General features: G+C 45.9%; 1 protein-coding gene across 3 annotated transcripts in view; it reads left to right on the top strand.

Moving 5' to 3' along the window:
* Nucleotides 1-14285, top strand: part of AMPD3 (adenosine monophosphate deaminase 3) — a 144482-nt gene extending 130197 nt beyond the window's left edge. For 2 of the 3 annotated variants that reach the window (XM_069623659.1, XM_069623657.1), the window contains exons 13-15: nt 2883-3056; nt 6424-6534; nt 12383-14285. In XM_069623659.1, the coding sequence (XP_069479760.1) occupies nt 2883-3056; nt 6424-6534; nt 12383-12562 (465 nt within the window). In that variant the 3' untranslated portion in view covers nt 12563-14285. The remainder of the gene's footprint in view (nt 1-2882; nt 3057-6423; nt 6535-12382) is intronic. The other variant, XM_069623658.1, reaches the window with a different exon arrangement.
* Nucleotides 14286-26653: the final 12368 nt, after the last annotated feature.

Genomic DNA, 26653 nt, shown 5'->3' with positions numbered 1-26653 from the left:
TTTCCTATGCTCACTGCATGACATATACATAGACTCGTGTACTCTCTGTGGACACAGCCTACAGGTGCTGTCTCCCTGTCATATTTAGTTGGGATATGACAGCCAAGAGTAAATCAAGACATCTCAGAAGGGGAGGGCAAAACCATCCTCCTGCCATGGCCAGCCTAATTAACTAAAAGGCTCCATGGATCCGCCCTGTCCTTTGTTAGCTCGGCTGGTGGCAGATTCGCATACTAATCAGAGTTAAATCAAAAAGACCCAGAGGAGGCCTGGTCGCAGGACTAACAAAAGACACAGGAAACCCCAACAACCTTTGATATGTATCTGTGTCAACCTGAAGCCAGCTCCCACCTCTTAGTATCACCTTGATACTGTCATGTCTGGGACAGCTGTCTACAGTAGTCATCCCCACAGGGTGACTCCATTTAGAAGGTACGAGAATGTCGTTTGCAGAAGTCAGAATGTCTGGTCTCACGGCAGCTTCAAGGTAAACCTGTCGCTTTCATCAGGAACCACAGAGAGACCAATTTACCAGAGAGACCCTTTGATCCACAACAGACAGGCAGATGGGTGGGACTTAATATTACTTTTACCTTTTATGTTGCAAAACACTCTGGTTATGACCTCAGGAGATTGTTGGTGGGTACCCAGGATTGGTTCACTAAGGTAAGTTTAGCCTACAACAATCGCTGTGACCGATTTGGCTTTAAAAGAGGTCTGAACCCCTCTTTTGGGCAGATCATCTGAAGACTTTGCAAGGAGTAACAAGATGAACTCAGAACTGGACCCTGGCTGAACGTACAGTTTGCTTTATATCTTCCGCTAGTGAAGGAAGGCCAGAATTTCCAAGAGGGAAGCAAGATCCCCCTGCTAAACTTCTCCTAGGGAACAGAGGAGGGAGATACTGAATCCAGAGGACCCCCCAGCAGCTCCAGAACCGGTACCCAGCCTGCACACAGCATGCCCAGTAAGGCTCTGTAACAAGCTTTGTAGGTGGTAAGTACCAGAGAGTCACTAAACCAAAACAAGGACAAGGCAGTTGCCTGCAACATTCTACGCAGCTATGGGCAATCCACCTTAAAGGATTACACAAGCCCAGTGAAGAAGATAGGAGGAGTGCATCAAGAAGCATCTACCAATATCCGCCTTAAAGGACATTTTTCGAGCCAGTCGAGTCCCTCAAGCTGCAACTGACTGCACCATAGGCTGTGGTTACACTGCAGTCGCTAAAGCTGTCCGAGGTGCCTCTACCAGTGCTTCAGAACCACCGACCAACCCTGAGACAATGATTCCTGACCTTGAGCTGCTGTGTAGGCCAACCTGCAGCCGTCCGTCCTGCCTCACTCGCCGAACTGCCTGCCTCCTGATACCAGCAGCTGTCCACAGTCTTGAACTCTGTCGTAGAAGCTGCTAAACACCATGAAACTGATTCAACACTGTCGAGCACCAAGAACTTCTAAAAGCACAAGGTACATTGTGGTTCTGTCCCTCTGGTCCTTATCCAAAGGTCCCTAGTGACATTTTACGATCCATTGGCTCCCTTTGTGTTGAAACAAAGTATCCTTGAACTATTGTTATTAATTACTTTACCAACTACCCTCCTGTAAGTATCCATTTTCCTTATTTGAAACTGTCTGTCCTCTCCATTCCTTTACAGGATGGGTTGTATTTTGTAGTGTGCTAGAACTGTCTGTTTTGATAATAATAAAGTAGATATTTGTATCCAACCTTGACTGGACAGTCCCTTTTATCATTGCGTAATGGTTGTGTTTTTGCTGTGTTGCAACTAACCAACGATCCACAACCTTGTGAAGATAAGCCTGCCGTCCGTCCACGTTACCAAAAATGGACAAGGAGGTTTATAATTGGTTTATATTTCCAATCTGTTCGGATCCTTTCTGGTGTGCTAGAAGTGTGGGGCTGATTGATGGTTTAGAAACCGATATTTATCCCTGAACCACTAGTGCCCCAGAAGTTGATTCGTCACATGGAGCCTTTGGAAATAAATGTGCTAGAAGGATGGTGATGACTGTGGTTTGTGGAAGAATAGCCAGGAGGGTTAGAGTACTCCTGAAAGTCTGAAAAGAGGCTCTGAGAAAATGCTCAGAGGTTACACAGCACACTGACTTATGCATAAGGCAGGTATTTGGTGACAGTTGCAGCTTTAAACAATCTCTCTAAATTAAAACTCGGCTTAACATAATTCTACCTGGGGCCAATGTACATTTAAAAGCAGAAAAGCCCCATGTGTGATATTCTCAGCATGGAGTGTGCATGCCACATTATAGGGTGGCTGAATTCATGTCAGGGTTGAATTTCAGATCAACATATTGCACACACGTTGGTGTGATCATATAATGTATGTGGCATGAATGTATAAGAGATTGTGGGTTCTGTAGTCCAGGGGTCTGCAACCTTTTGATCTCCAGATGTTTTGGAATGCAGCCTCTATTTGCCCCAGCCAACATAGTCAATAGTGAGGGATCACGGGAATCGTACTCCAAAACATCTGCAGAGTTGCAGACTGCAGACCCCTGGACTAGGGTACTGCAAGCATCACTTCAGGGTAAATGGACGGTATATTCACTGAGGGCGTATCCTACTGATCCTTAAAGTTCTAGCTGTTGCATAGGATGCGGATATCCACTGAACCATGCAAGATTCAGATTATCACAGTGGACGATGGGTTATTTCCACTGTTTAACTCCACTCCTTCCATAAAAACAATTGTAGGAAATAGGCTTGCTTTGGAAAAGATCTGGGAGTGGGAATTACTGATGCAGGCGGCTGGGTCACTTTACGGTCAGATCAATCCTTGCTCAATGAACCTTCTCTGCCTCTGTTAGGGAGGGGTGATTAAGGATCTTTCCTTCTGCTTGCAGAGTCCAGTGCTCCAGTACCTCTACTATCTTTCGCAAATCCCCATTGCCATGTCTCCGCTAAGCAACAACAGCCTCTTCCTGGAGTACTCCAAGAACCCGCTGCGGGAATTTCTGCACAAGGGCCTCATGGTTTCCCTCTCTACCGACGACCCCATGCAGTTCCATTACACCAAGGTAGGTCTTGACATGTGAAATATTGACCAGACTTCGCTTTGTTTGCTCGTCTGCATGCACCTTACAGGCATGCAACCTGCATGAAATCACTGTTAGAGCAGAGCTGTTTCAGCGGCATAAAGGACCAGCTGATGCAGCCTGCATGAAATCAATGTTAGAGCAGAGCTGTTTCAGCGGCATAACAGACCAGATGTACCCACTCTCATTCTGGCCTCGCATACTTGGAGACCTGCAATACGCAGCCCATGGAGCCGCCATCCTTCACTGAAGAAATGTGAAGCTCATGCGACATTTCCTGGGTGACCCCATGGCAATTGTCATTGGCGCTGCATATTCCCACTTCTGGGCTTCCTTTCAATTCCAGAATGACATGTATAGTAATGGGACACTTTAATTAAACCATTACGGCCAAAGCGCAAAGGAAAATAGTTTGTGAAACAAGAGCCCTTGTGTGGAAACATGGAGTCACAGTTGCATGGAGATATTCGGTCTCTCTAGTCTTCCCAGTGTGACCATGCTTAATATGTGGACGCTTAATCCCAGGCACTGTCTGAATGCTTTTGGTGTGACTGAATTTCCTGGATAAAGAACCCCTTCTAGGCACCTGGCATGATTAAGAAGTGGACTTGGCTTGGCTCTAGCGAATGTTGGCCAAAGTGTGACATACTTCCAAACTGCCCTCCTTCTGCATGAAGCTGCTGGTGCACTGATTACTTTGTGTATTTAATGATTTTAGGCCATAGATGTAGGGTCACACATGACATTCTATATGGTGCAAAGTTAATGAGCTTACTCAGCGAGCAAGGAGCTCTTGTGGGCTGCGTCCGAGGGACCACAGGGCTATAAAGGTGTCTGTAGAACAGTTCTTGGGTCTAGCAACAGTGCAAGCCAGACTTTGGTGACAGTGGTACATGGGACTGAGTGTTCTGTTAGGTGATTGCAAAGGATAGCTTAGCTACCTGATCAGGGCAAGGTCCTTCCCACGTTCGTGGAATTCAGCGATGACTTGCAATAATCTTCTGGCAAAGGTTTGAGAGTATTTTCTCTCTTATAAAACATTCAGTGCATGTTGGCACTCAGTCTACATAGTGACGGAAGCAGCAGCAGCAGCCATTACATGCAGGGTGTGGTTTAGCAGTGCTTACTTCATGTGGCTACACCTGCTTTAGTCGATGCACTGACACAGATTATACTTTGCTTAAAGCACAGGCATTCAGTCCATCCACCTTTAGAAGCAGCGACACCTCAGTCCGAAGTGTGCTCCATGCAGTGTTTAGGAGAAGCACCCCTTCCACGGTCTGTTCGAAGACGCAGACGTCACTGCATGCAGCATTTTAAGCAGCATCTCTCAATCCATGCACTGTGTAAAGCAGCAGCACTGAACTCCATGCACTGTTACATGAATCAGAGCTCGCCCCATGCACAGGTAAAGGCAGCAGGAGTCACTGATTCATTCATGAATGTACATGTGGGGAAAATGGTAGGGCGGTGGCAGAGACCACTAGAAGTGGGCCGCGTGCACCTGCACAGCCACCAGCGCACAGATAGGTGAGGAGGGGAACGAGTGTGGGGCACAAAAGAAAAATGTTGATTTCACAGGGATTGTGGTGGATAGAATGGGAGGCCATCCAGAGGTAAATAACAGGGAGAGATGTTGATGAGTATGGGGTGAATTAAGGCTAAGGGGGGGAATAATCATGGAATCCTCTGCACAAAAAAGTGGAGAGCAAGAATGATGAGGGGATATTCCAGAAAAACGGGAGATTGTGTAAATAGTTAAGAGGAGTGACCCAAGCATTGAGCCCTGAGGGACTCCACATAGTAGATAAAAGGACTGGAAGGGAACCAGATAGATGCACCACATAGGAATGGTAGGAAAGATAAAAGCTTGAAGAATGGTGCCCAAATACCCATAGATGATCAAGTACATGGAGAATAGAAGGCTTATCCATTTCATAATTAGAGCAACGTTTGGGAAGAATAGAAAAACAGGGAAATTGTGAGACGTCTAGTAAGAGACAAGAGAGCAGGTTCTGGGCATTGAGCAGAATGTAAGCGCAGAGAGCGAGCGGCGGGACTGAACACTGGCAGGAAGACACCGGCGAACGAAACACCTCAATAGTTTACAAACCAGAAACAAAGAAGCATGACAGAAATTCGTGGAAAGAGATGGTCAAATGAAAGGACTTGCTAAAAGTGGGAATAGAAGCACGGTTAGAAGAAGGCGGAACGATGCAAGAGCTATGGGAAGGATTAAGGAAAGCGATACAAGCCAAGAAAAGGAGAGTTTTGTCACGGAAAGGGGATCAAGAGTTGAGGGCATAAGATTTGCAGGAGTAAATGGTAGGAGAATATTTGGATATGGAGATTATGATGGCTATGTCTCCAATGAAGCACTCAGGTTCAGCTCAATTTAGATAGACACAGCAACAGGGAGTGGGAATGGAGGGAACCCATAATGACAGGATTAAGGGATCAGGGACATTACCCTGATGAGCAAGGGCAGGAAGGGCCAGGAAAGCCATGATAGCGAGAATGACGGGATTAAGGGACCAGGGGAACTACCCTGGTGAGCAAGACCAGGAAGGGCCAGAAAGACCATGATAGGGATCTAGGCATAGAGGGGCAGGTATGGAGGGGCCCCATGATGATGGGAAGAAGGGATCAGGGAAACCACTCTGATGAGCAAGGGCAGGAAGGGCCAGGAACACCATGATAGGGAGCATGACAGGATTAAGGGACCAGGGAAACCACCCTGATGAGCAAGGCCAGGGAAGGTCAGGAAGACCATGATAGCGAGCTACAGATATAGGGGGCAGGTATGGAGGGAACCCATAATGACAGGAAGAAGGGGTCAGGGAAACCACCCTGATGAGCAAGGGCAGGAAGGGCCAGGAACATCGTAATAGCGAGCAAGCGATACAGGGGAGGGGCAGAATCACACAGAGCTAGGGTCCGCTAGAGGAACCGCTGCAAGGAGGAGGCATTAAATTAATGATTGACTGGCAGGAGCAGAGCGATATGAGCTTAGAAGGGAAAGTGGCAAGATAAAGGGGATGTGAGATGACTGTGGCATTGGGAGAGGGGAAGTGTGGAAACAGATTTAGGTGTGTCCTACTGCTGCTTCTTTTTCAGAAAATAGGCATTTGATGGGTTTCAATGTAGTTGCAAAGCAGCGTTGTAACGCTGCTCCAAATGACTAAAACTTGAGAAAGGAGGCAGACAGGCCACAAGCTGGGAAAAGAAGAACCTAAAAGAGGAATTGCGACAATAACATGTTTTTCATAACTCTGAGTTGATTTATGATATGTGCTTATAACATTGTATGAGAAAGCTATTCACTGGATGTATTTTTGTGGACTTTTAGGAAGCCTTGATGGAGGAATTTGCCATAGCTGCTCAAGTGTGGAAGCTGAGCACCTGTGACCTATGTGAACTGGCCAGAAACAGTGTGCTACAAAGTGGATTGTCTGACAAGGTAGAGTACCAGCTCTCTGTCAGTAAAGCACTGGCATTCATGTTATAAACACTGAGAGTAGCACCACCGAAGAGGGGTGGACAAAACAAGCTTGTGTAAAATGCTTTCAGGTGCCAACAAGTAACAGAACTAACCTGTGATCGATGCTTGATAGTTCCTTGTAGTCTATTTAAAATCCAAGGAAAAGATTTGACCAAAAAAGAAATATCATTATCAATGTTAGGGGAGTGCTTCTTCCATATGAGCGCATGTATGATGATTAATCACTTCTAATTAAAAATGCAGAAGACTGAGATTGTACTTGTTGATCAAGGTCAAGCCATGCCCTTGCCGGATCAGGTGCAACTCAGCACATGGGCATCTCACCACATTTTATTGCGGCATTCTTATAGCGGGCAAGCCTCCCATGCCCCCTCTTACGCCCTACCACCATCCTCCCACAACCCTGAAATCCCATTAAATCTATCCCTTTATCCTGCACCTCTCCCTACAATACTGCAAAAAATGCTGACAGATGGCCCTTCACCAAATGCAGTGAAAGGATTGCAGGGAGTTGGGTGGGTAATGCCCCCTGGCACCGGAGTAGCTGCCTGCACTGGGCCCACAACCTGCATCCAAGCCTGAAGTTGGCACCAAAGGCGTACTCTTCCACATGCCCTATGTTAACATGGCCATCCACCTCTCAAGTGTTCCCGCCCTACCAGCCAAACAGGTGAGCTTCCTGGGCCCTGCTGGCCATCTGCCATTCAGTTCAGAAGGTTTTGGTGGCATCCTCCAGGTTCTTCCTTGTGAAACTCCCTACTGCTACGTCACCCCATCAAGCCCAACTGGATGACGTTCAGTAGAGTCCTGAAGACGCACCAATCCCAGTCATCCGACTGCTCGAGCTGTTGTAGGTTTGCACAGTCATTCCCCCACTGACTCACTATCCCATCACTGTACCCCACATGTGCTAACAAGGCCTAACGATGGTATGAGCGAGTTATGAGGAACTCGAATAAGCGATATTTAAAAACGGAAATAAATATGTTTTCCACATATGTGCTGCCTTACTTACTGGGCCTTATGGCGAGGACTAGGCTTTAAAGAAAGAAAGAGTCATCTAACTTCTTTTGATGACCCGACCCTCCCCTCCCCCACGCTCACCCCATTGTGTGCCTTTGCTGAACTTCACGACCCGTACTTGACCCTTCAGTTATGAACTTGTACGCCAAGGCCTATGCTATTCTTGACAGAATGGTTCAACTTTGAGCAAACGAGGCTATGCCATACTTGAAAAATACTTCTCTGAAGAACGGCGGGTAGATGAGTAAAAGAAACAGTGGTGCATGAAATGACTTCTTAAATAAAACTACATTTGAAATTATAGAAAAAAGACTAGAGAAATTAGGTTTCAAAACTCAAGACTGTGCAACTGAGCAAGCCATTTCCTTCTATTAAGGCTGCAGGTGTGTTGCACACATGAGTGGGCCTGTCCAATGTGTATGCACCAGTTCTTTTCAGGAGATCCTTCCTGTGTATTTACTAGTTACACAATTCTCCCAAGGACTCCTTAGCAATCAAGCAAACCTATGGTCAAAAGATGGCAGGGCATCGCCTGCAGCAAGGGCAAGGCATGATGAACTCATGTCCCACCCTGCCCTTGCCTCAATTAAGGGCAAGGCATGATGAACTCATGTCCCACCTTGCCTCAAGCAAGGGCAAGGCATGATGAACTCATGTCCCACCTTGCCTCCATCACGGGCAAGGCATAATGAACTCATGTTGCCTGCAGCGAGGGCAAAGCATGATGTACAGATGTCCCACCTTGCCTCCTGCGAGGACATGGCAGGATGAACTCATGTCCCACCTTGCCTGCAGCGAGGGCAAGGCATGATGAACTCATGTCCTAGCACATTGCCTGCAGCAAAGGCAAGGCATAATGAACTCATGTCCCACCTTGCCTTCAGCGAGGGCAAGGCACGATGAACTCATGTCCCACCTTGCCTCCCGCAAGGGCAAGGCATGAGGAGCTCATGCCCCACCTTGCCTGCAGCGAGGGCAAGGCATGATGAACTCATGTCCCACCTTGCCTGCAGCGAGGAAAGCCATGATGAACTCATGCCCCACCATGAGGGCAAACCATGATGAACTCATGTCCCACCTTACCTCCAGCGAGGGCAAGTCATTATGAATCCATATCCCACCTTCCCTGCAGCGAGGGCAAGGCATTATGAATCCATATCCCACCTTCCCTGCAGCGAGGGCAAGGCATTATGAATCCATATCCCACCTTCCCTGCAGCAAGGGCAAGGCATTAGGAATCCATATCCCACCTTCCCTGCAGCGAGGGCCAGGCATGCTGAGCTCATGTCCCACCTTGCCTGCAGAGAGGGCAAGGCATTATGAATCCATATCCCACCTTCCCTGCAGCGAGGGCCAGGCATGCTGAGCTCATGTCCCACCTTGCCTGCAGCGAGGGCAAGGCATTATGAATCCATATCCCACCTTCCCTGCAGCAAGGGCCAGGCATGATGAATCCATATCCCACCTTCCCTGCAGCGAGGGCCAGGCATGATGAATCCATATCCCACCTTGCCTCCTGTGGCCTGTATCCTGCTGGATCGACCAGAACTAAGGAGTAAACACAAAACTGGACACAAGCAATCAAAGCTACAAATCGAATGCAATAGGTAATAATACAATACGAAGAAACAAAGGGCTGAGTCAGGAACCTTAAATTAAGGGAGGAAGAGACAGGGTGAAGGGAGAAATGGTCTGAAAGGGGTCGTGAGGATAACATCAAGCGACATATGCGACAACACAGTACATTAAACTCTGTGGTACGATAGCTCAGTGTGGTATTGCTCCTTTTGCAGAGATGTGTGTGTGTGTGTGCAGCATGCCAGACACAAACAAGTTTGACGTATGGCAGGGATAATTCTGTCCAAACTTCTCTGCTCAATCAAATAAGAGCCATCGAGGTTGCGCAAAACTACAATATGGAGATTTCATTACATTCCAGTGTTTTCTGAAAGATGGATAGGGCTGGGACCAGCCTTTTATCCTGGTCAGCTTTATAAAGTGACCTATGACTTGGGACTTACTCTGCCCCTCTTCTATTAAGGGAGCAATTAGTTGCTCCCCACGTGGCAGGTCAATGTCTCTGAAAAGTAGAAAGGGTAGAAACACTGGAATATAATTTAGTGAATTATTGTGACTGCTGAGAAGATGAGTTTGTAGTCTGCAGGTCTCAGATTCCAAACCATGTAGGATCGCCCGTGTTTATAAGACCCAGTGGAGTAACGTTGCTGAAAATGTTGGGGGGACATGACATCTGAAGAAAATGATGAATGGGGACAACCCATGTACCCCCTTAAAATTACACCCATGATAAGACCCCTACTACAGGGGCATCGCTTGTAACCTGAGGGTCACTGGTTTCAATCCCAGTAAGATAGCAAAGTGGCTAATATAGCACCAGCGGCATATCACCGGGTTGGGCAATAATGTCCGCTAATACTGGAAGCACCAAGAGGTAACTCAATAGTGAGCTCAGTAGCTGCACTTGTCCTGGTGGCTATTTATAGAATTATCCCCTCCACCCCCCCGGAATTAACTACTTAAATCATTGCATCTTCCCAGAGCCTGGGTCAGATGATCCAGGAATTACACATTTCATTTGTCCCGGTGTAGATTACCCGCTGTCTTTGTTATGTGGAAATTGATTGTGTGGAAATTGATTTCGATGAGCAGTGACTAACAGAAGAGCAAGGTATACACAGCTGACAGCCAGGTGGGAGGGCTTCAGAAATGGGCAGCTTTGCAGACGGACGGCGGGTTTGCACCTCTGGGCCAGCCAGCAGGGTGGAAAGCTGGCAATGTCTTATGCAGCTGAAAGATCTAGGTCAGAGACCAACCACACGAGCAATCGAACCTGGCAGGGAATGATAAACCCCCGAGGCAGAAACACCAGCAAAGAGTTCCTCCTAAGAAACGCAGAACCTGTGTTGGTCGACAACGGTCCCTCAACTAAAACTGACAACTAAAAACATGACGGACAATGCTCGTAACAAGTCAACTGTAGAAAGCATGCAGAGAAGTAAGGACCACTAAAACAAAAACTGCAGAAACAACTCCTCCCATTAGTTGACCCTGGTCCTGTCAGACTGGGTCCTCTTACAAATCAGGAGGTTGATACTTTATTTCTTTCATGCAGAAACTGCTATAACCTTTTGACATTTTGGTTTCCTAAACTCTACATATGTTTAAACCATAACAAGATGTTGTCTCCAAACTGCTGACATGTGCAGAGCTCTCTGAATTGGGAGTGACTTCAAAACTGGCACAGGTCAGAGTTTGTCTGCATGGACTTGCCCAGTCCTGGCACACCTTAGTTATATGAAACCATCCACTTCACCCCTTAATGCATTACATGATTACCACAAGCCACTGCCCAGCTAAATACATCGTTGGGGTGGCAACGTAAGTCTACTGGTCAAGCATTTCACTAAAACCCGTGAAATTCACCATCCCCAGGGGCCGGCACACAATAAGAAGCCACAACATTGCCTGCTTGGAAACAACGACCAGCAGGAGGGAATACCACAGGAAGCAGGCCTTTTCCTGCTGTGCAGCCTGTCTCTGGAACAAGTTGCCAACACAGATAAGACTGGCCTCGACCATCCTACTCTTCAAAGACCATCTCGCCAATCACTGATCGCTCGACTCTACCTTATTAATCCTACTCTACAGTTCCACCACTCCCACTCCCCTTACCCATCCCAGCCCCCTTGTTACCCCTGCACTCCACTCGTAACCACCTGGGTGTGTCCTCTTTGTACAGCAATCCTTTGCTTCCTTGCTAGATGTCAGCTTTATACATCACATACATACATGAAACGATAACATCTGCATTGTCCTTTAACACTTCACTTTTTGTGCTTGAGAGGAAGTCCTCCTCTTTGGAGCCTTCAAACCCTCATATAATAATATTGTATTCCTTTAAAAAAGTTTGATGGGAGTTGGGTCAATGGTAGTTGGGTCAATTAAATATGTTTTACTGAAATGCTTTGTAGGAAACGTCTGAAATGACTAAGAGTCGCAATAAAAGTGCATGCATCATTTATTCCTTTTTTTAATTGATTCATTCTTATAATAGTACCCGCTGAGCACATGTGCCTGCATCACATGCGACTCGTCAGCACAGCACATTAATTGCATGATACTTCAGTGAAGCGGGTCAAACAACTAAACAAGATGAGTCCCCACTGAGCCGCACACAGTATGATGTGGAAGACACTGCAGTGGGCGGAACAATATAACCCTGTGAGAGAACTTGCCGTATGCAGCTGTGCGATATAGTCATTCTGTGCTGATCAAATGGTCCTATATCCCGAAAGAGGTCACATTGCTGATCCAGGAGTTGAGATGATTCTCCCAACTGTATCTTTGCAGAAACATCAATGCCCCCAAGCCCTACTCTCCGCCGATCGGGCAGTAAGAGTAGGTGTGCTTCACACGGATCATGCCAACCATGTCTGTCACACGTACCACAACCAATCCAGGGTTTGATCAAGGCAATTTCTTCTCATGTATCCAACAGTACATATATGTGAATATATTTAACCATCCCCTATCTGCCATGAGCATTTATTGCATCTGCCAGGCAAGTATTAATTCTGAATTACTATTTTAATTTTGTAGTAAAGCCCATGAGTACCTTCATGACTATCTTCAAAGTGCTATCAATGCAGTGTTACTTTATAAAGAGCTGTATCATGTGCATTTGAGATGTTTCACAGAAGTAGACAGCCTTCAAAATGTGTGCAAAGACTTTTTTGACACCGAAATCTCTATTTATCTGCAGGAAAAGAAGCACTTTTTGGGCGTGAATTACCTGAACGAGGGCCAGGAAGGAAATGACATCACCAGGACCAACGTTGCGCAGATCCGCATGGCTTTCCGGTACGAGACACTATGCAACGAGCTCAGCTTCCTGAGTGACGCAATGAAATCAGAGCAGCTGGCGGAATCAATACACGAGTAATCAGCTAGTCACAGGAGTGCCCCAGGTGGCACGGACGAACATTTGCTTCCTGGGTGGAAGGCTGCACACCTGCCAGAGATCGAAAACTTTGAGAAACGGTTTATGGACACAAGCATTTGGACAGCTCTCTTTCAGTCGGAGCATCATACGTTGTCCGGTGCTTAGTCTACACTACAACATCCAGGACACACGTTAGTTTCTGCTGCCAGAGATCCCTGTGACCTAATACTGGTGCACACTTGGGATTTCATCCAGGCTTAGCCATCCGTTTCCTTTGTCCTTTGTTGCATGTCCAAAGTTATCACTGATAAAGTTGTCATCCGATAAAATTGCAGTACCTATAGCATGAGCCAGGAGAAACCAAGGTTGTCAATTTTAGTACTGCTGGGAAAGCCAAGCTGAGGATAGCATAAGAAACGTTAACATCCACCAACCCTGACTGTCGCGGACATGATGACAACAATACCCCACCCACTCCTTGTCATCTGGGATATGTTCAGAGATTCCCCTGGCAGAGCCTTCCTTCAAGGGGATTTAGAAGTCTTTCTTCATCTTTGCTAGAGATGGATGAAATACGTGTTCAGGATACTGACCAATAGAAAAGATGTACTGCCCAGGACACTCCAAACCCCTTGCAGCCCATTATCCAGGGAGTTGATCCCAGAATCAAGGCACACATAGACGTCGTAGGCATAGACTTCCTCAACGCGTTGTATAACGCTAGCAGCAGTTTAGAAACACTTTGCTTCAATGTTTGCATCAAGGTGAACATTCCTGAAGGGCAATCATGGATTGTAGCAATGTATTTTTTTCACACTACTGCCACCTTAATGTACTAAGTGCCCAGAATGGTTAACTCGTGATTTAAGTGCAAACGCTTACTCATGAGAGTGAACCCGATTGGGGATTGCCGCCCAGATCCGCCCCCTACCCCCAGTGAGAGTTGTTTGATACGTTAGATGTACTATAACAGAGTACAATGTTTAAAAGATGAAATATGTAATTACTCATATTTATTTTTGGTGATTGGTATGGCACTAAACATAATAGGGAGTCACTTTAGTTGAATAATGAACATACATACACTCTAGATACATTTCCAATTAGTCATTAACCATAGGTGCACAACCTGATTTCCCTGCATCACCTACATTTCTAAACCCTCACTTACATTTCTCAAGTCAGCAGCTTGTCGCCTTCCTGTCTTGTAAACTGGGGGAGCATGACGTTTCCAGCCAGCTGTCTCGATGGATCAGCTTGGCAGCACAGCTGCACATTCTGCTGGAAACATATTTTCATACTGGAAATGGCACTAAAGCATTGCTCACCTTGGGTTTTGGTAATTGATCACATTCGAGAAGTTTATCTCCGATCCATATAAACCCCAGTCTGAAACTCACCTGCAAGAGACAGGATTAGGATCCATTGTAGGGTGCAATTTTACTTTAATAATAATGATAATGATGTGTTATTTATATAGCGCCTTAATCCAGGGACAGGATTCCAGGTCTCGACCATTGTGAGACTCTTCAGGGTACACGGGGAGCTTAATTTGAGTACTGTTGGAAGGGGCGCTATTGGCCGGATCTGTCAATGGCCGAATCTTTTGCAAAGACTTGTGATGGTGATGTGGGCCTGTATAGCCGCAGTGCACGCGATCAGCCCTAACCCTCCGCGCAGTCCGTGTTCCACATGCTCCATTGAGAATAAATGCTTTCTTTGAGATGGGTTTTTCCAGGGGATTTCATTTGGGCTTCAGCTCAAGCATACTACAGTGTTTCCATGTTACCACTGGCCAGATCTTCTCCCAAAACAACAAGCTTATCGCAGTCACCATCGGCCCTCTACCCTGAATCCCTCCCATTAGATTTTCCCTGAGCCCTGATGAACAGTAGCAGCACCCATGCCTTGGATGCGCCCCTGACATGCCGGTACACAGTAGCAGCACCCATGCCCTGGCTCTGCCCCCGACACCCCGGTACACAGTAGCAGCACTCGTGCCTTGACCTCCTCCCCATCACCCCGGTACACAGTAGCAGCACTCATGCCCTGGCTTTGCCCCCGGCACCCCAGTACACAGTAGCAGCACTCATGCCCTGCTTTGCCCCCGACATCCCGGTACACAGTAGCAGCACTCATGCCCTGCCTCTGCCCCCAGCACCCAGTAGCAGCACTCATGCCTTGGTTCTGCCCCGACATCCCGGTACACAGTAGCAGCCCTCATGCCCTGATTTTGCTCCCCACACGCCAGTACACAGTAGCAGGCCTTGTGCCTTGGCTCTGCCCCTGGCATCCCAGTACACAGTAGCAGGCATCATGCCCTGGATGTGCCCCTGACACACCAGTACACAGTAGCAACACTCATGCCCTGGCTTTGCCCTCGACACCCCGGTATACAGTAGCAGGCCTCATGCCCTGGCTCTGTCCCCAACACCCCGGTACACAGTAGCAGCACTCATGCCCTGGCTTTGCTGTCGACACGCCGGTACACAGTCGCAGCACTCATCCCCATGCTCTGCCCCCGTCATCTCGGTACACAGTAGCAGCACTCATACCCTGGCTGCTCCCACGACTCCCCAGTGCACAGTAGCAGCACCCATACCCTGGCTGCTCCCACGACTCCCCAGTGCACAGTAGCAGCACTTATGCCCTGGCTGATCCCACGACTCCCCAGTACACAGTAGCAGCACTTATGCCCTGGCTGATCCCACGACTCCCCAGTACACAGTAGCAGCACTTATGCCCTGGCTGATCCCACGACTCCCCAGTACACAGTAGCAGCACTTATGCCCTGGCTGATCCCACGACTCCCCAGTACACAGTAGCAGCACTTATGCCCTGGCTGATCCCACGACTCCCCAGTACACAGTAGCAGCACTCATACCCTGGCTGCTCCCACGACTCCCCAGTACACAGTAGCAGCACTCATACCCTGGCTGCTCCCACGACTCCCCGGTACACAGTAGCAGCACTTATGCCCTGGCTGATCCCACGACTCCCGGTACACAGTAGCAGCACTCATACCCTGGCTGCTCCCACGACTCCCCAGTACACAGTAGCAGCACTCATGCCCTTGCTTTGCCCTTAACACCCCAGTACACAGTATGTAATGTTACGTTATGATAACTTCTAAAGCACACCATACACCCAAAGGCATCATGCCACTACCTCTGAAGAAGAGAAAGAGAAAGGCCTAGAAAATATAGGTTTTTAATGTAAGACAGAAATGGAGACGGGTGGAAATAGCACAAAGCAGACGGGGAAGAGAATTCCACAGAGTTGCTGCTGCAACAGAGAAGTAACGTCCGCCAACCCGGCTGAGTTTAAACTTAGCGACAGGGACAAGAAGACCGTTAGCCGAGCAGAGAGCTCGCCCAGGGACAGAGGGATGGAATTTCACCTAGAGGTATTCAGCCCCGGTACACATTAGCAGCAATCATGCCCTGGCTGCTCCCCCAAATCTCTGGTACACAGTAGCAGCACTCATGCCCTGGCTCCTCCCCCGGCACCCGGTACACAGTAGCAGCACTCATCCCCTGGCTCCGCCCCCAACAATCCAGGTCCTTTCTGTTTTCAACTTATTCTGTGCTTCTCTCAGTCTTTTTTTTCTGGAACTGTTGGTCGCATTACACTCATTTTAGACCTATGAAATCTATTTGAATCCCTGCTTCCCTGCCACATGGCCACTCGCCTCCCCCGTGATTCTCCGTGCACCAAGAAAAACCCGCACTGCCTTCACGATGCCAGCCGCTCACGACGGGTCCTTTCAAACACTGTGGCAGTGTGCGCTGAACCTTAGTCCCCGGATTCTGTACTGTGACAACATATCCCTGTGTAATGCTACTGATAAATACTTTATTTTTTTACATTTTGTTGGGTGACGGTATTATAAAGATGTTGCCACTTATTGTATACTATGTACGTCACAGAGCACACACTACGCACTTTATGAATAGATATAAGATAATTTAGTTTGCAGACATATGTTGGTCGTTTAAGAAGCTATAACTTGGTATTCAATGTTATTTAGAAGGATGTATCTTATTAGAATCATGTCTGGTGTGTTCAGTGGGCTAATCTGTGAAATAGAGAGAGGGCTTCCTTTAACAGTCGTCCCTATAGTGTTGCTGTGTTTAGGACATTGCCCGTTGCTATAATGAGCAGGCTACCTCCTGTGAGGTATTTGCCACATGGCATGCCATGGGCGCGGCGGCCGCCCTCTGGGTTGGACCAGTTTCGTACCACCACACAAAGACCCTATGCTGGTTCTTTGGGTATTCATGAGTGTGTTGTTCAGGCCCATAGATATGATAGGTTATTTATAACTCGCTTAATACCCAGAGGTTTCTAAGCGCAGACCCGGGGATCGAACCTGTGTTGCTCTGTGTCGTCTTGCATCCAATGCGAGCACGTTGCCCCTGAGCTATCCTCCCGAGACTAAGGTCTTCAGCTGGTCTTGACCAGAACTGCTCTCCTTTACCTGGGATGGAGAACCAGTGTCGGCTAGCGGGGTCACACGTTCACGTGACCTGCGACCAGCAATGCATGATGGGATATCCCGCCAGACCTGGATAACCACAACTCAAAGGCACAATCCCTCATGTGAGAGATGCAGAAGCCTCCAAGAGGTGGGCAGCTTTTAAATATCATGTACTGTGCTTGGCATGTATCTGTTGTATTATACACCGGCTTAACCAAACGGGCTACACCCTGTTCCCTAGTTCACTGGAGAAAAAGACTTTGCAGACTACACTGTGTAATCATTGTTAATGCACACTTCCGTTCATCTCTTCATCGTTGTATCAACATCTGTATCTTTTTTTATATACATTGTTAAAGCTGTTTATTTAAAATGAACATACCGTGCATTTTTTATGTTATGTTATATTACTAGAATCGTTTTTTATATAGAGTTTGATACCACTGCTTTGCCATTATGTAGCCCTTTAATTGACAGTTGTCACGATTACCAAACTCAGTGGCACTTATTTTATCAAACGCGCAAGGATGAAAGGCTGAGTCGACCATGTCAAGAATCAGATTTGTGACCCCCGTTACTAACCTCTGTTCGACACATAGTGTTCTAAGCATGTTCTAGTATAGCACACAAGTAGCCTGAGGTGCGCTTCAAGCCGCTTGCTAGTGAGCCAAAGATACGGAGAGACGAGAGGAATTATTGATGAGAAGGTTGCCATTAGGACCCAGCCTAATAGAGAAGAGAGGGGGTCACATGATATGAGCGATGGATGACGTTTGGCTATTACTGTTATTTTTGCTCATATTTATTTTTTTAAAGGCATGTACATCAAGGCTTGTCGTTTCTGTCACACTTGATAAGTAAGAGCCCGGATGTACTAATGCAGTGAAGATGCTTCTGATACGTGGTTGCTGCTGCCAGTGCACACTGGCTGTCAAGTGGACCATAAAGTGAACAGCTTTCTAATGTGGGGTACACTTCACAGCGCCACCCGCCGGCTTTCACGATTCTTTATCCATTTGAATTGCTGAGCCATTGTCTCTTCCGAGCAAAACTGGTTCCATAAAAAATAAACTGCATCTTGACTAGTCTGCAGAGTGTGTTGTGTCTTTCTGGAGAATTACTGTTTTATGATGGGTTGGACTGGTGCCATCACTGAAGCCACTTATTTCTCTCAAAATCGCTTTTATTGAACTTCAGAACTGCCACGAGAAGAGACTTATTAACAGAGCGTTGGTTCCCAATATCTGCATCTCACTTTGCAGAGCTTCCTTCCAACACAAACCCCTCTCTAATGCACAGTAGGCACCAGTGGTCACCTGCGCTGCACATGGTATTGGTGTTTGGGGTGGAGAACAAGGAACTACGTAGAGTCTCTCTCTCTCTCTCTCTCTCTCTCTACCTTTCTCTCTCCCTCCCTCCCTCGCTCTCTCTCCCTCTCTCTCTCTTGCTCTCTCTCTCCCTCCCTCCCTCCCTCCCTTCCTCTCTCTCTCTCCCTCCCTCCCTCTCTCTCTCTCTCTCTCTCTCTCTCCCTCTCTCTCTCTATCTCCCTCCCTCCCTCTCTCTCTCTCTCTCCCCCTCTCTCCCTATATATATATATATATTTACATTTTTTGTTAACTTTATTTAAGGTTATAGACAAGCAATACAGGGTAGTTCGAAAAGCACTTACATGTGAGTCCTGTACAATAATACATTGCGGTTATAATGACAGGCTGAGCCTACGTGAACATTAATATTACTTAATTCAACATACATTCTTGTACCAACAAAAAAGAGAAGGATCCCGAGTAAGGAGAAACACGACCGACACAAGACCGAAATCTAGCCACCGGAAGCCCGCAACAACTAGAAAAGTACAAGTACACAGTAGAACCAGAGAGGACAATGAAAACCGGGAACCCAAACCCCCAATCAGGAGAGATAGATCAACCCAAAAAATCAATTTCAGATCAGCCTCAAACAAGAAAACCCACATAAACTCACACTGGGAGACATCGTTCGAGAAAGAGTGAATACCAGCAGGCCCCCAGAAAAACTGGATGATCACCATCGACCAAGACATTTCAAAAAACAAAAGAACCAATGAAGTGCCCCATTCTACGCAATAAAGGAAGACAAAAGAGGAACTAAAAAGTTGGTCCTGGCTCCAGGCAGCCCTGATTACCAACAAATCCTAACAACGAAGCAAAGTGTCCTGTCCTCCTAAACCATTGACCACTGTAGCAAAAAACTCACCAACTCTTTAACCCCCGGGTCACGGAACATGAGGGGTTTCACTCACCTGACGTCCATTTCAGACATAAACTTAGGTTCATTTCACCTATTGTATCTGCAAGAGACCTGGATAATGAACAAACCGTCCATCGATGGCCCCGAACTTGCATTTTCCCCAGCACTAAAAGGTCCACTTGGAAGACCCTGAGTCGGGCTCATTACCGCCATCTGGTCAGGGGGCTCCCTTTAGTTAGAAAATAAACGATAACAAGAGACCCACATATCCTCACTACTTTAATATATTGGTAACCAAGAGACTCTGTGAACCATACATATGGCAAGTGCCAGCATTATGCATTCCTCTCCATTCCACACCATACTTCACTCTCTCTCTAAGACAATCCCTGTCTGATTTCCCCTTTCCCAAACCCAAAGCTCTTTGTGAGTGTCTGTTCTAATTCCCCATGCATGTGTCTTATCAATACTCCCCTCTTGCTCTGTGCAAGCTCTCCACTCTAAAACCAGCCAGTCAGTCAGTGTCAGGCCCCTCTCTCAAGATCTGGTCACTCGAACTGCCTCAGCCTCTGCCAAGCTCATCGATCTCTGCCAAGCTTGTCTGCCAAGGCTGCATCAATCCGCCACCAAACGCCTCTCGATCTCATGCCAATCAGATGTCTCTCTCTCTCATCGAACTTGAACTCCATCTACATCTAAAAAACTCCAATCTCCTCACCTCTGGTTATACTGTGCAATGACGCATACAAATCCCTATGGTTACAATAATTCTCTAAGCTAATCTGCCTCTTTCTGTTCTGTCAGCGTTTCTAAATATGAGCAATGCCTGAAAGTCTGTGTTTGCATGTACCTACACTTCGTGTTCTGGTCAATCACTGTGTGTTCTGTCATTGGGACATTTCGGCCTATCTATATCATGGCCTTCTTCTGTCTGCCTAGCATCCTACCATCTTCATATTTCTCCATTCACAAACCATGAAATCCCTCTCTCCTCCTGCATGCAAAGCTCTCCCTGCATGTGGCACTGCCTGGCCCCCACCTTTTCACTCTCCGCGAACACCAGCCCAAGGCTGATTAGGCCTCCTTCGCCACTCGGACAAGGGTCGTGTTATCTCTGCCCTGCCAAGCAAATGTTTACAAATACTTGTACACTGTTAACTCATAAAAACTTTGCACTCTGCGGCGCTCCTCTGTGTCTCCATCCAGAAATGGCTTTATAATGCCATAAGCCTCATGCTTTCTAGTGTTTACTCTTTCTCTCACAAATCCAAGCGCTATATATATGCTCAAAGCATATTCTAAGTGCACACTCATACGTGTCTCTCTACATACATACATAATACATAACATATCTCTACATGTATAACATGTCTCTACATGGCTCTTAACAGGCCTCATTCTATAAGCAAATATAAATGCTACCTATATGTGGCAGAATAATGTGGATAGTGTAATGTTACTATTTCATGTACTAATCAGCATGTATGATGGATAACTAAACATGATGCAATGATTCCTAAATGGGTAATACTGGGTAATAGTTCTCTAACAATAGGTCATGATGGGTAATGGTTATTTAATGATAACAAATCAGGCCTCTCCATTCTATCAGGTTCTACAATCTCTCCTCTTATCATTACATAATCATTACTAATGATTTGTCATAACATAACATAGCAATGTGGCATGCTAAAACCAAGCAAAATTGCAAAGGGAAAAACATTCTATTCATGATGCAAAACACCCTTAAAATGCAAGCATTTCACTCAGTGGCAAGCTAAAATTCAAATGCATTGCTGCAAATGTGTCAGAATAGCATATTCAAATTTCTATAGCAAAGAGTCAAAAGTCAAAAGGCAAAAAATTGTCTACAAGCAGATATTCAAAAACAAAAATGCAATGCTTATGTACTGTGGATATCAGGTGTTTTCATTTTCAATGTGTCAAGCACAAAATAACAATGTCACTTTCACAGGTGTCAAAGCTCATTTCAGATGTCAGTAGCCAAACAGGCCAAGTCAATTCATTACAGATCAATGCATTCATATCAGTGTATACATCCAGTGTATTGCTCATATAGGCCAATTCATTTACATTCCAGTCCAAGTTATTTCCAGGTTCTCACTGGATGTCAGTCTGTAATCAAATCAGTTGTATTCCAACAGAATGTATTCTAAGTCAGTACAAATCCAGTTCTAATGCTTTAGTTTCAAGCCAAGAAATGTCAAAGTGTGTCAACGAAGCGAGTGTTCACAAATGGGTATGCAAATGTGTCACAATGAGCATATGTATGCGTTCAGCAAAGATTTCAATGTTCTCCACAGCAACAAACTTTAGCAGATTTTGGACAGAGCTCCAAAAAGGCAGGAGCAAGCATCAATTGTGTCGGTACCATATGCGCCCCATTTGTCCGTATGGGGTGATCACATTGGTCCTTTACCTTTCAATGGTAGCACCGGGAAAACCGTGTGTCAGAACTTTCAATTTGATGCAGATTGATACAGCTCATATGCTCCCTTTTCCCTAAGCCTCATTCCCACTTCTCCAAATTGAGAACAAAGGCGAGTGTTTGCAAAACAATGCAGATGGCAACTCTCCAGTGGCAATTCCATGCACAGTGGCCCTTCTTCATAGGCCAAACTCTAGCTTTCAAATTCTCTCTTTCCTTGCCAGGTCATGCTGTTGCCATGCCAGTAGTCCAGTTCATGCCATGCCAGTCCCTGATCTTCAAATGAGGGACCAGCCAACGTTGAATGCAAGTGCAAATTTCAAAGCACCATGGTGTCAGATCAAGGCTCTCTCTCTTTCACTCAAGAGACAAAGCTTCACTGCTTCTCAAACGTTGTTAGCATTAGCCATTCAAAGACTTTCATCAGAGTGCTTGTTCCTGCTCATTCCTGCATTCTCTCTTTCTCTTCAGGCCCAAACATGTGTCTGGTTCTGGTTCACAAGGTAAGGCATTCCAAATGGATTCTCTTCTCGCTGCATATTACAACACAGCTCACAAATGAATTTCTCCTCTCTTTGCTGAACATTTTTTCACTGCTCTTGCTCTCTCTCTTGACACAGAATGCTGCAAGGTGTCGGTTTCTCTGTACATGCAAATTAACAAGGGGGGTCCTTGGAGTCCCTCTGCCAGACATTAGTCCTGGTTACGAGAGACTTACCAAATGGGCTGTGTTCATGCTGGTAGAGATTTTCCCAGACCCCCCTCTGTTTTGCATACCAAGTAACTTTGGGTCTCACCCTAAATTACCAGGGGAATCCAGACGTGGACTCTTTGCTCACTGCTCTTAGAGAGGAACAGCTTCACCTCACTGATGATGCCCACCTAGCCTGAAACACTTGTATGGGGTTGCTGTGGTACTCTTGTTCAGAGGAGAATTGCCTAGCATTTCGGTGCTGGACTGCCCCTGGGCAGGACAAAGACTGATATGCAGGGAAATGACTTCTCTGGGAAAAGAACAGTGAGCTAAATACTTGGTTGAGACTCTCCCAGGGGCCATCCACCCAAGATCAAGTCAATGGGCTGTGTTCGTGCTGGTAGAGAGTTTCCCAGACCCCCCTCTGTCTTGCATACCAAGTAACTTTGGGTCTCACCCTAAGTTACAAGGGGAATCCAGACGTGGACTCCTTGCTCACTGCTCTTAGAGAGGCACAGCTTCACCTCACTGATGATGCCCAAATAGGCTGAAATACGTGTATGGGGTTGCTGTCTTACTCTTGTTCAGAGGAGAATTGTCTAGCATTTCGGTGCTGGACTGCCCCTGGGCAGGACAAAGACTGATATGCAAGGAAATTTCTTCTCTGTGAAAAGAACAGTGAGCTAAAGACTTGGTTGAGACTCTCCCAGGGGCCATCCACCCAAGAACAAGTAAATGGGCTGTGTTTGTGCTGGTAGAGAGTTTCCAAGACCCCCTCTGTTTTGCATACCAAGTAACTTTGGGTCTCACTCTAAGTTACCAGGGGAATCCAGACGTAGACTCCTTGCTCACTGCTCTTAGAGAGCACTGATGATGCCCGACTAGGCTGAATCAAGTGTATGGGGTTGCTGTGGTACTCTTGTTCAAAGGAGAATTGCCTATCATTTCGGTGCTGGACTGCCCCTGGGCAGGACTAAGACTGATATGCAGGGAAACTTCTTCTCTGTGAAGAGAACAGTGAGCTAAAGACTTGTTCGAGACTCTCCCAGGGGCCATCCACCCAAGAACAAGTCAATGGGCTGTGTTCGTGCTGGTAGAGAGTTTCCCAGACCCCCCTCTCTTTTGCATACCAAGTAACTTTGGGTCTCACCCTAAGTTACCAGGGTAACCCAGACGTGGACTCCTTGTTCACTGCTCTTAGAGAGGCACAGCTTCACCTCACTGATGATGCCCAACTAGTCTGAAACACGTTTATGGGGTTGCTGTGGTACTCTTATTCAGAGGAGAATTGCCTAGCATTTTGGTGCTGGACTGCCCCTGGTCAGGACAAAGACTGATATGCAGGGAAATGTCTTCTCTGTGAAAAGAACAGTGAGCTAAAGACTTGGTTGAGACTCTCCCAGGGGCCATCCACCCAAGAACAAGTCAATGGGCTGTGTTTGTGCTCGTAGAGAGTTTCCAAGGCCCCCCTCGGTTTCTCTGTACAGTCAGTTACAATCTTCACTTTCCATGTCAATAGTTGTCATGCCAGGAAATTCGGGTAGAAAGCAGGCTTTCTGGGTACATTCTCAGAGCAAAGCCATAGATAAAGCCACACCCTAAGGCCTCAAATCAGTCGGTCGGCATTCCCCAGAAGTGCTGCTGCAAAGCGTAGCAAAAGTCAGATGGTGTCACATCACAAGGTGAAAAAAGCCAGGTGCTGCTTCAAAACAGCCATGCAAAGTCACATAGTTTCATCAAGGTCTGGTCAATCCGGTCTGGTCAGTCCAGCATTCTGGTCATGCTGCTTTCAGTCGTCATGCTGCTGTCAATCATTGTCTGGTCAATTCCTGCGATGCAATCTAGTCTGTCATCAATGCTATCTCGTTCTGGTCAAGGTGTCTCTCCAGATTTCATGCAAAGAAAACAAAAGTGCAAGTATCAGTTTTCTATCAGATTCAGATGTATTCAAAGCCAAAAACAAAACAGCATTTCTTATTGTGCACTGCTGCACATAGCTAGTTCTAAACTCCCCATGTCTCTCAAAAGACATCAATGCTAGTTTCTCAGTGTATCAGTACTAGTGTATCTCTGTCTATCAGTGCATCTTTCTAACAAATTGCACCTTCAAAAATTGCACATGCAAATGCTGAAATACTGCATTCCTCTCATTCAATTTCACTCCATGTCCTACATTGCTTTCTGTGTCATTTCCATGTGTTCTAGTCACACATTCCCCTTTCTACATTGATTATTCACGAAGCTGAATCACTCCATGTTGAAAAAACAAATCAATTTCATTCAAATGAACACTGCCTTCCGCATGTGCAATACAATTCAGATTCAAACAACATTCCTTCTCAAATACACAGTCTGCTAGTCCCAGGCAATGTTTCTGTCTACTATAAACAAACTTTCTCTCGATGCCCTCATTCAAACTCAAAAAATTCCAGGAATATTTCTATCTCAAAACATCCAATTTTAGCACGATTCACTCTATTAACGTTCTCCTTAAATGCTATCCAAGTTTCAATGCCATTAGACAAAACATTTTTCTCACTCGATAACATAAGCAAAATACTGTTGTTATCACTCCTGCAAACGATGCCATCACAAATGTCATTTCTATTCAAATCAAAGATTTTCACATAAGTGCCTCCATGCACATAACTGTTTTCATGCAAAGGTGTTTCCAATGATACAGTTTCATAATGCCTCAAATCTTCATAGGCAAACCCTCTATGCACTCTCTTCATGTCTGTCAAAAATGCACTATGTCTCTTATTATTCTGAGGTAACTCTTTCTCCCCATGAACAATATTCATTTCTCTAGGAACTCTGTTCCCGCCCATCAGCTGTTGCCAAACTTTCAATGCGTTTGCTACTGGGACATCTTCCCAATCTCTAATTACATGTCTGAGACGATATATTACTGCTTGCAAGTCACTAATATATGGACTAATGTCTGTCATTTCTGTTCCTGCTACTTCACTATTGACTTTCCATATGGTTGGTGCGGGCGAAACTTCCCAGACATCAAGCATATTTCTATGCTGATTTCTTATTGCTTTCAAATCATTACAAAATTAGCTAATTCTGCAGTTTTAATTTACCCTTGTGTTTTCTCTCCAAACAAATCTCGCGACACTCAAGTGAGTTTCAAAAAACAAGTTTCAAGACTTCTCTAAACATGCAGATACAGTCGTCAACTTGCCAAAAATGTGCACCCAAATTTCAACCAATAGGAATCCAAAACAAAGGTCAGATTTCCCCAAAAAGTGTCAGTCTCCACGGATTTCCAAACAAACAAAATACCACAAGAGTCTTCGAGAAAAAACTGTTTCTCTCGCTCAGCTAAATAAATGTACATTCATTCCCCTTAAAAAAAATTGCCAGTCATTAAATACAGCTCTGGATCAATTCCAAATTCCAATTCCGGATTCAAAGTCAGTCAGACAATTGCGTCCCCCTTCCTACGGTGAACAAAATTGTGGACGAAGTATGCTCTAATTCAAAACATCCCCAAGGCAGACAAAACATAAAACATAAAAATATCTATTCCCACGAACTAACAAAAAACACAACTGCACATGATGTTAAAACTTCGACGTCAGCAAAATTGATAAGTGGAACCCTCTGTTCCATGTTATCAGTCAGCATTAGTGAAAGTCCCGTGTTATGGGTGCCATTTGTTATTCCTAAAACTAATCTACCATGGTTTAGCCCCGCTTGGGCGACCATGCACCAGTCTTACACATTCTTAGACAATCTCCTAGGGGGGTGTGGATCACTATACCCCCCCTGCTTTCGTATCCCTGGGCCTTTGTGCACTGTGTTACTTCTAGATTACTTCTTACAACATACTCCTATCTTACTCCTATGGACACAATAACATAATACACAAAGAAAACACATGAATCGATTCATTTATAACAATAGAATATATTTATTCATGCACAGCAAGGCATGATGCAAACAATAATGTAATGCAAATATTGAATTTGCACCTGTATACTTTTGGTGCAAATCTACTATGCTGTGTAATAATTATAAGCCTTACAGGCTTCTAATGCAAGCCTGTGATTAGCTGGATCTATCGTGTCTAATGCAATATACATATGGCAAGTGCCAGCATTCAGCATTCCTCTCCATTCCACACCATACTTCACTCTCTCTCTCTAAGACAATCCCTGTCTGATTTCCCCTTTCCCAAACCCAAAGCTCTTTGTGAGTGTCTGTTCTAGTTCCCATGCACGTGTC

The sequence above is a fragment of the Ambystoma mexicanum genome, chromosome 11 (genome assembly GCF_040938575.1).
Source record: "Ambystoma mexicanum isolate Mex_15411 chromosome 11, UKY_AmexF1_1, whole genome shotgun sequence".
Lineage (NCBI taxonomy): Eukaryota > Metazoa > Chordata > Amphibia > Caudata > Ambystomatidae > Ambystoma > Ambystoma mexicanum.
Note: the sequence above shows the minus strand (reverse complement) of the source record. Positions and strands in the feature narration are given on the sequence as shown.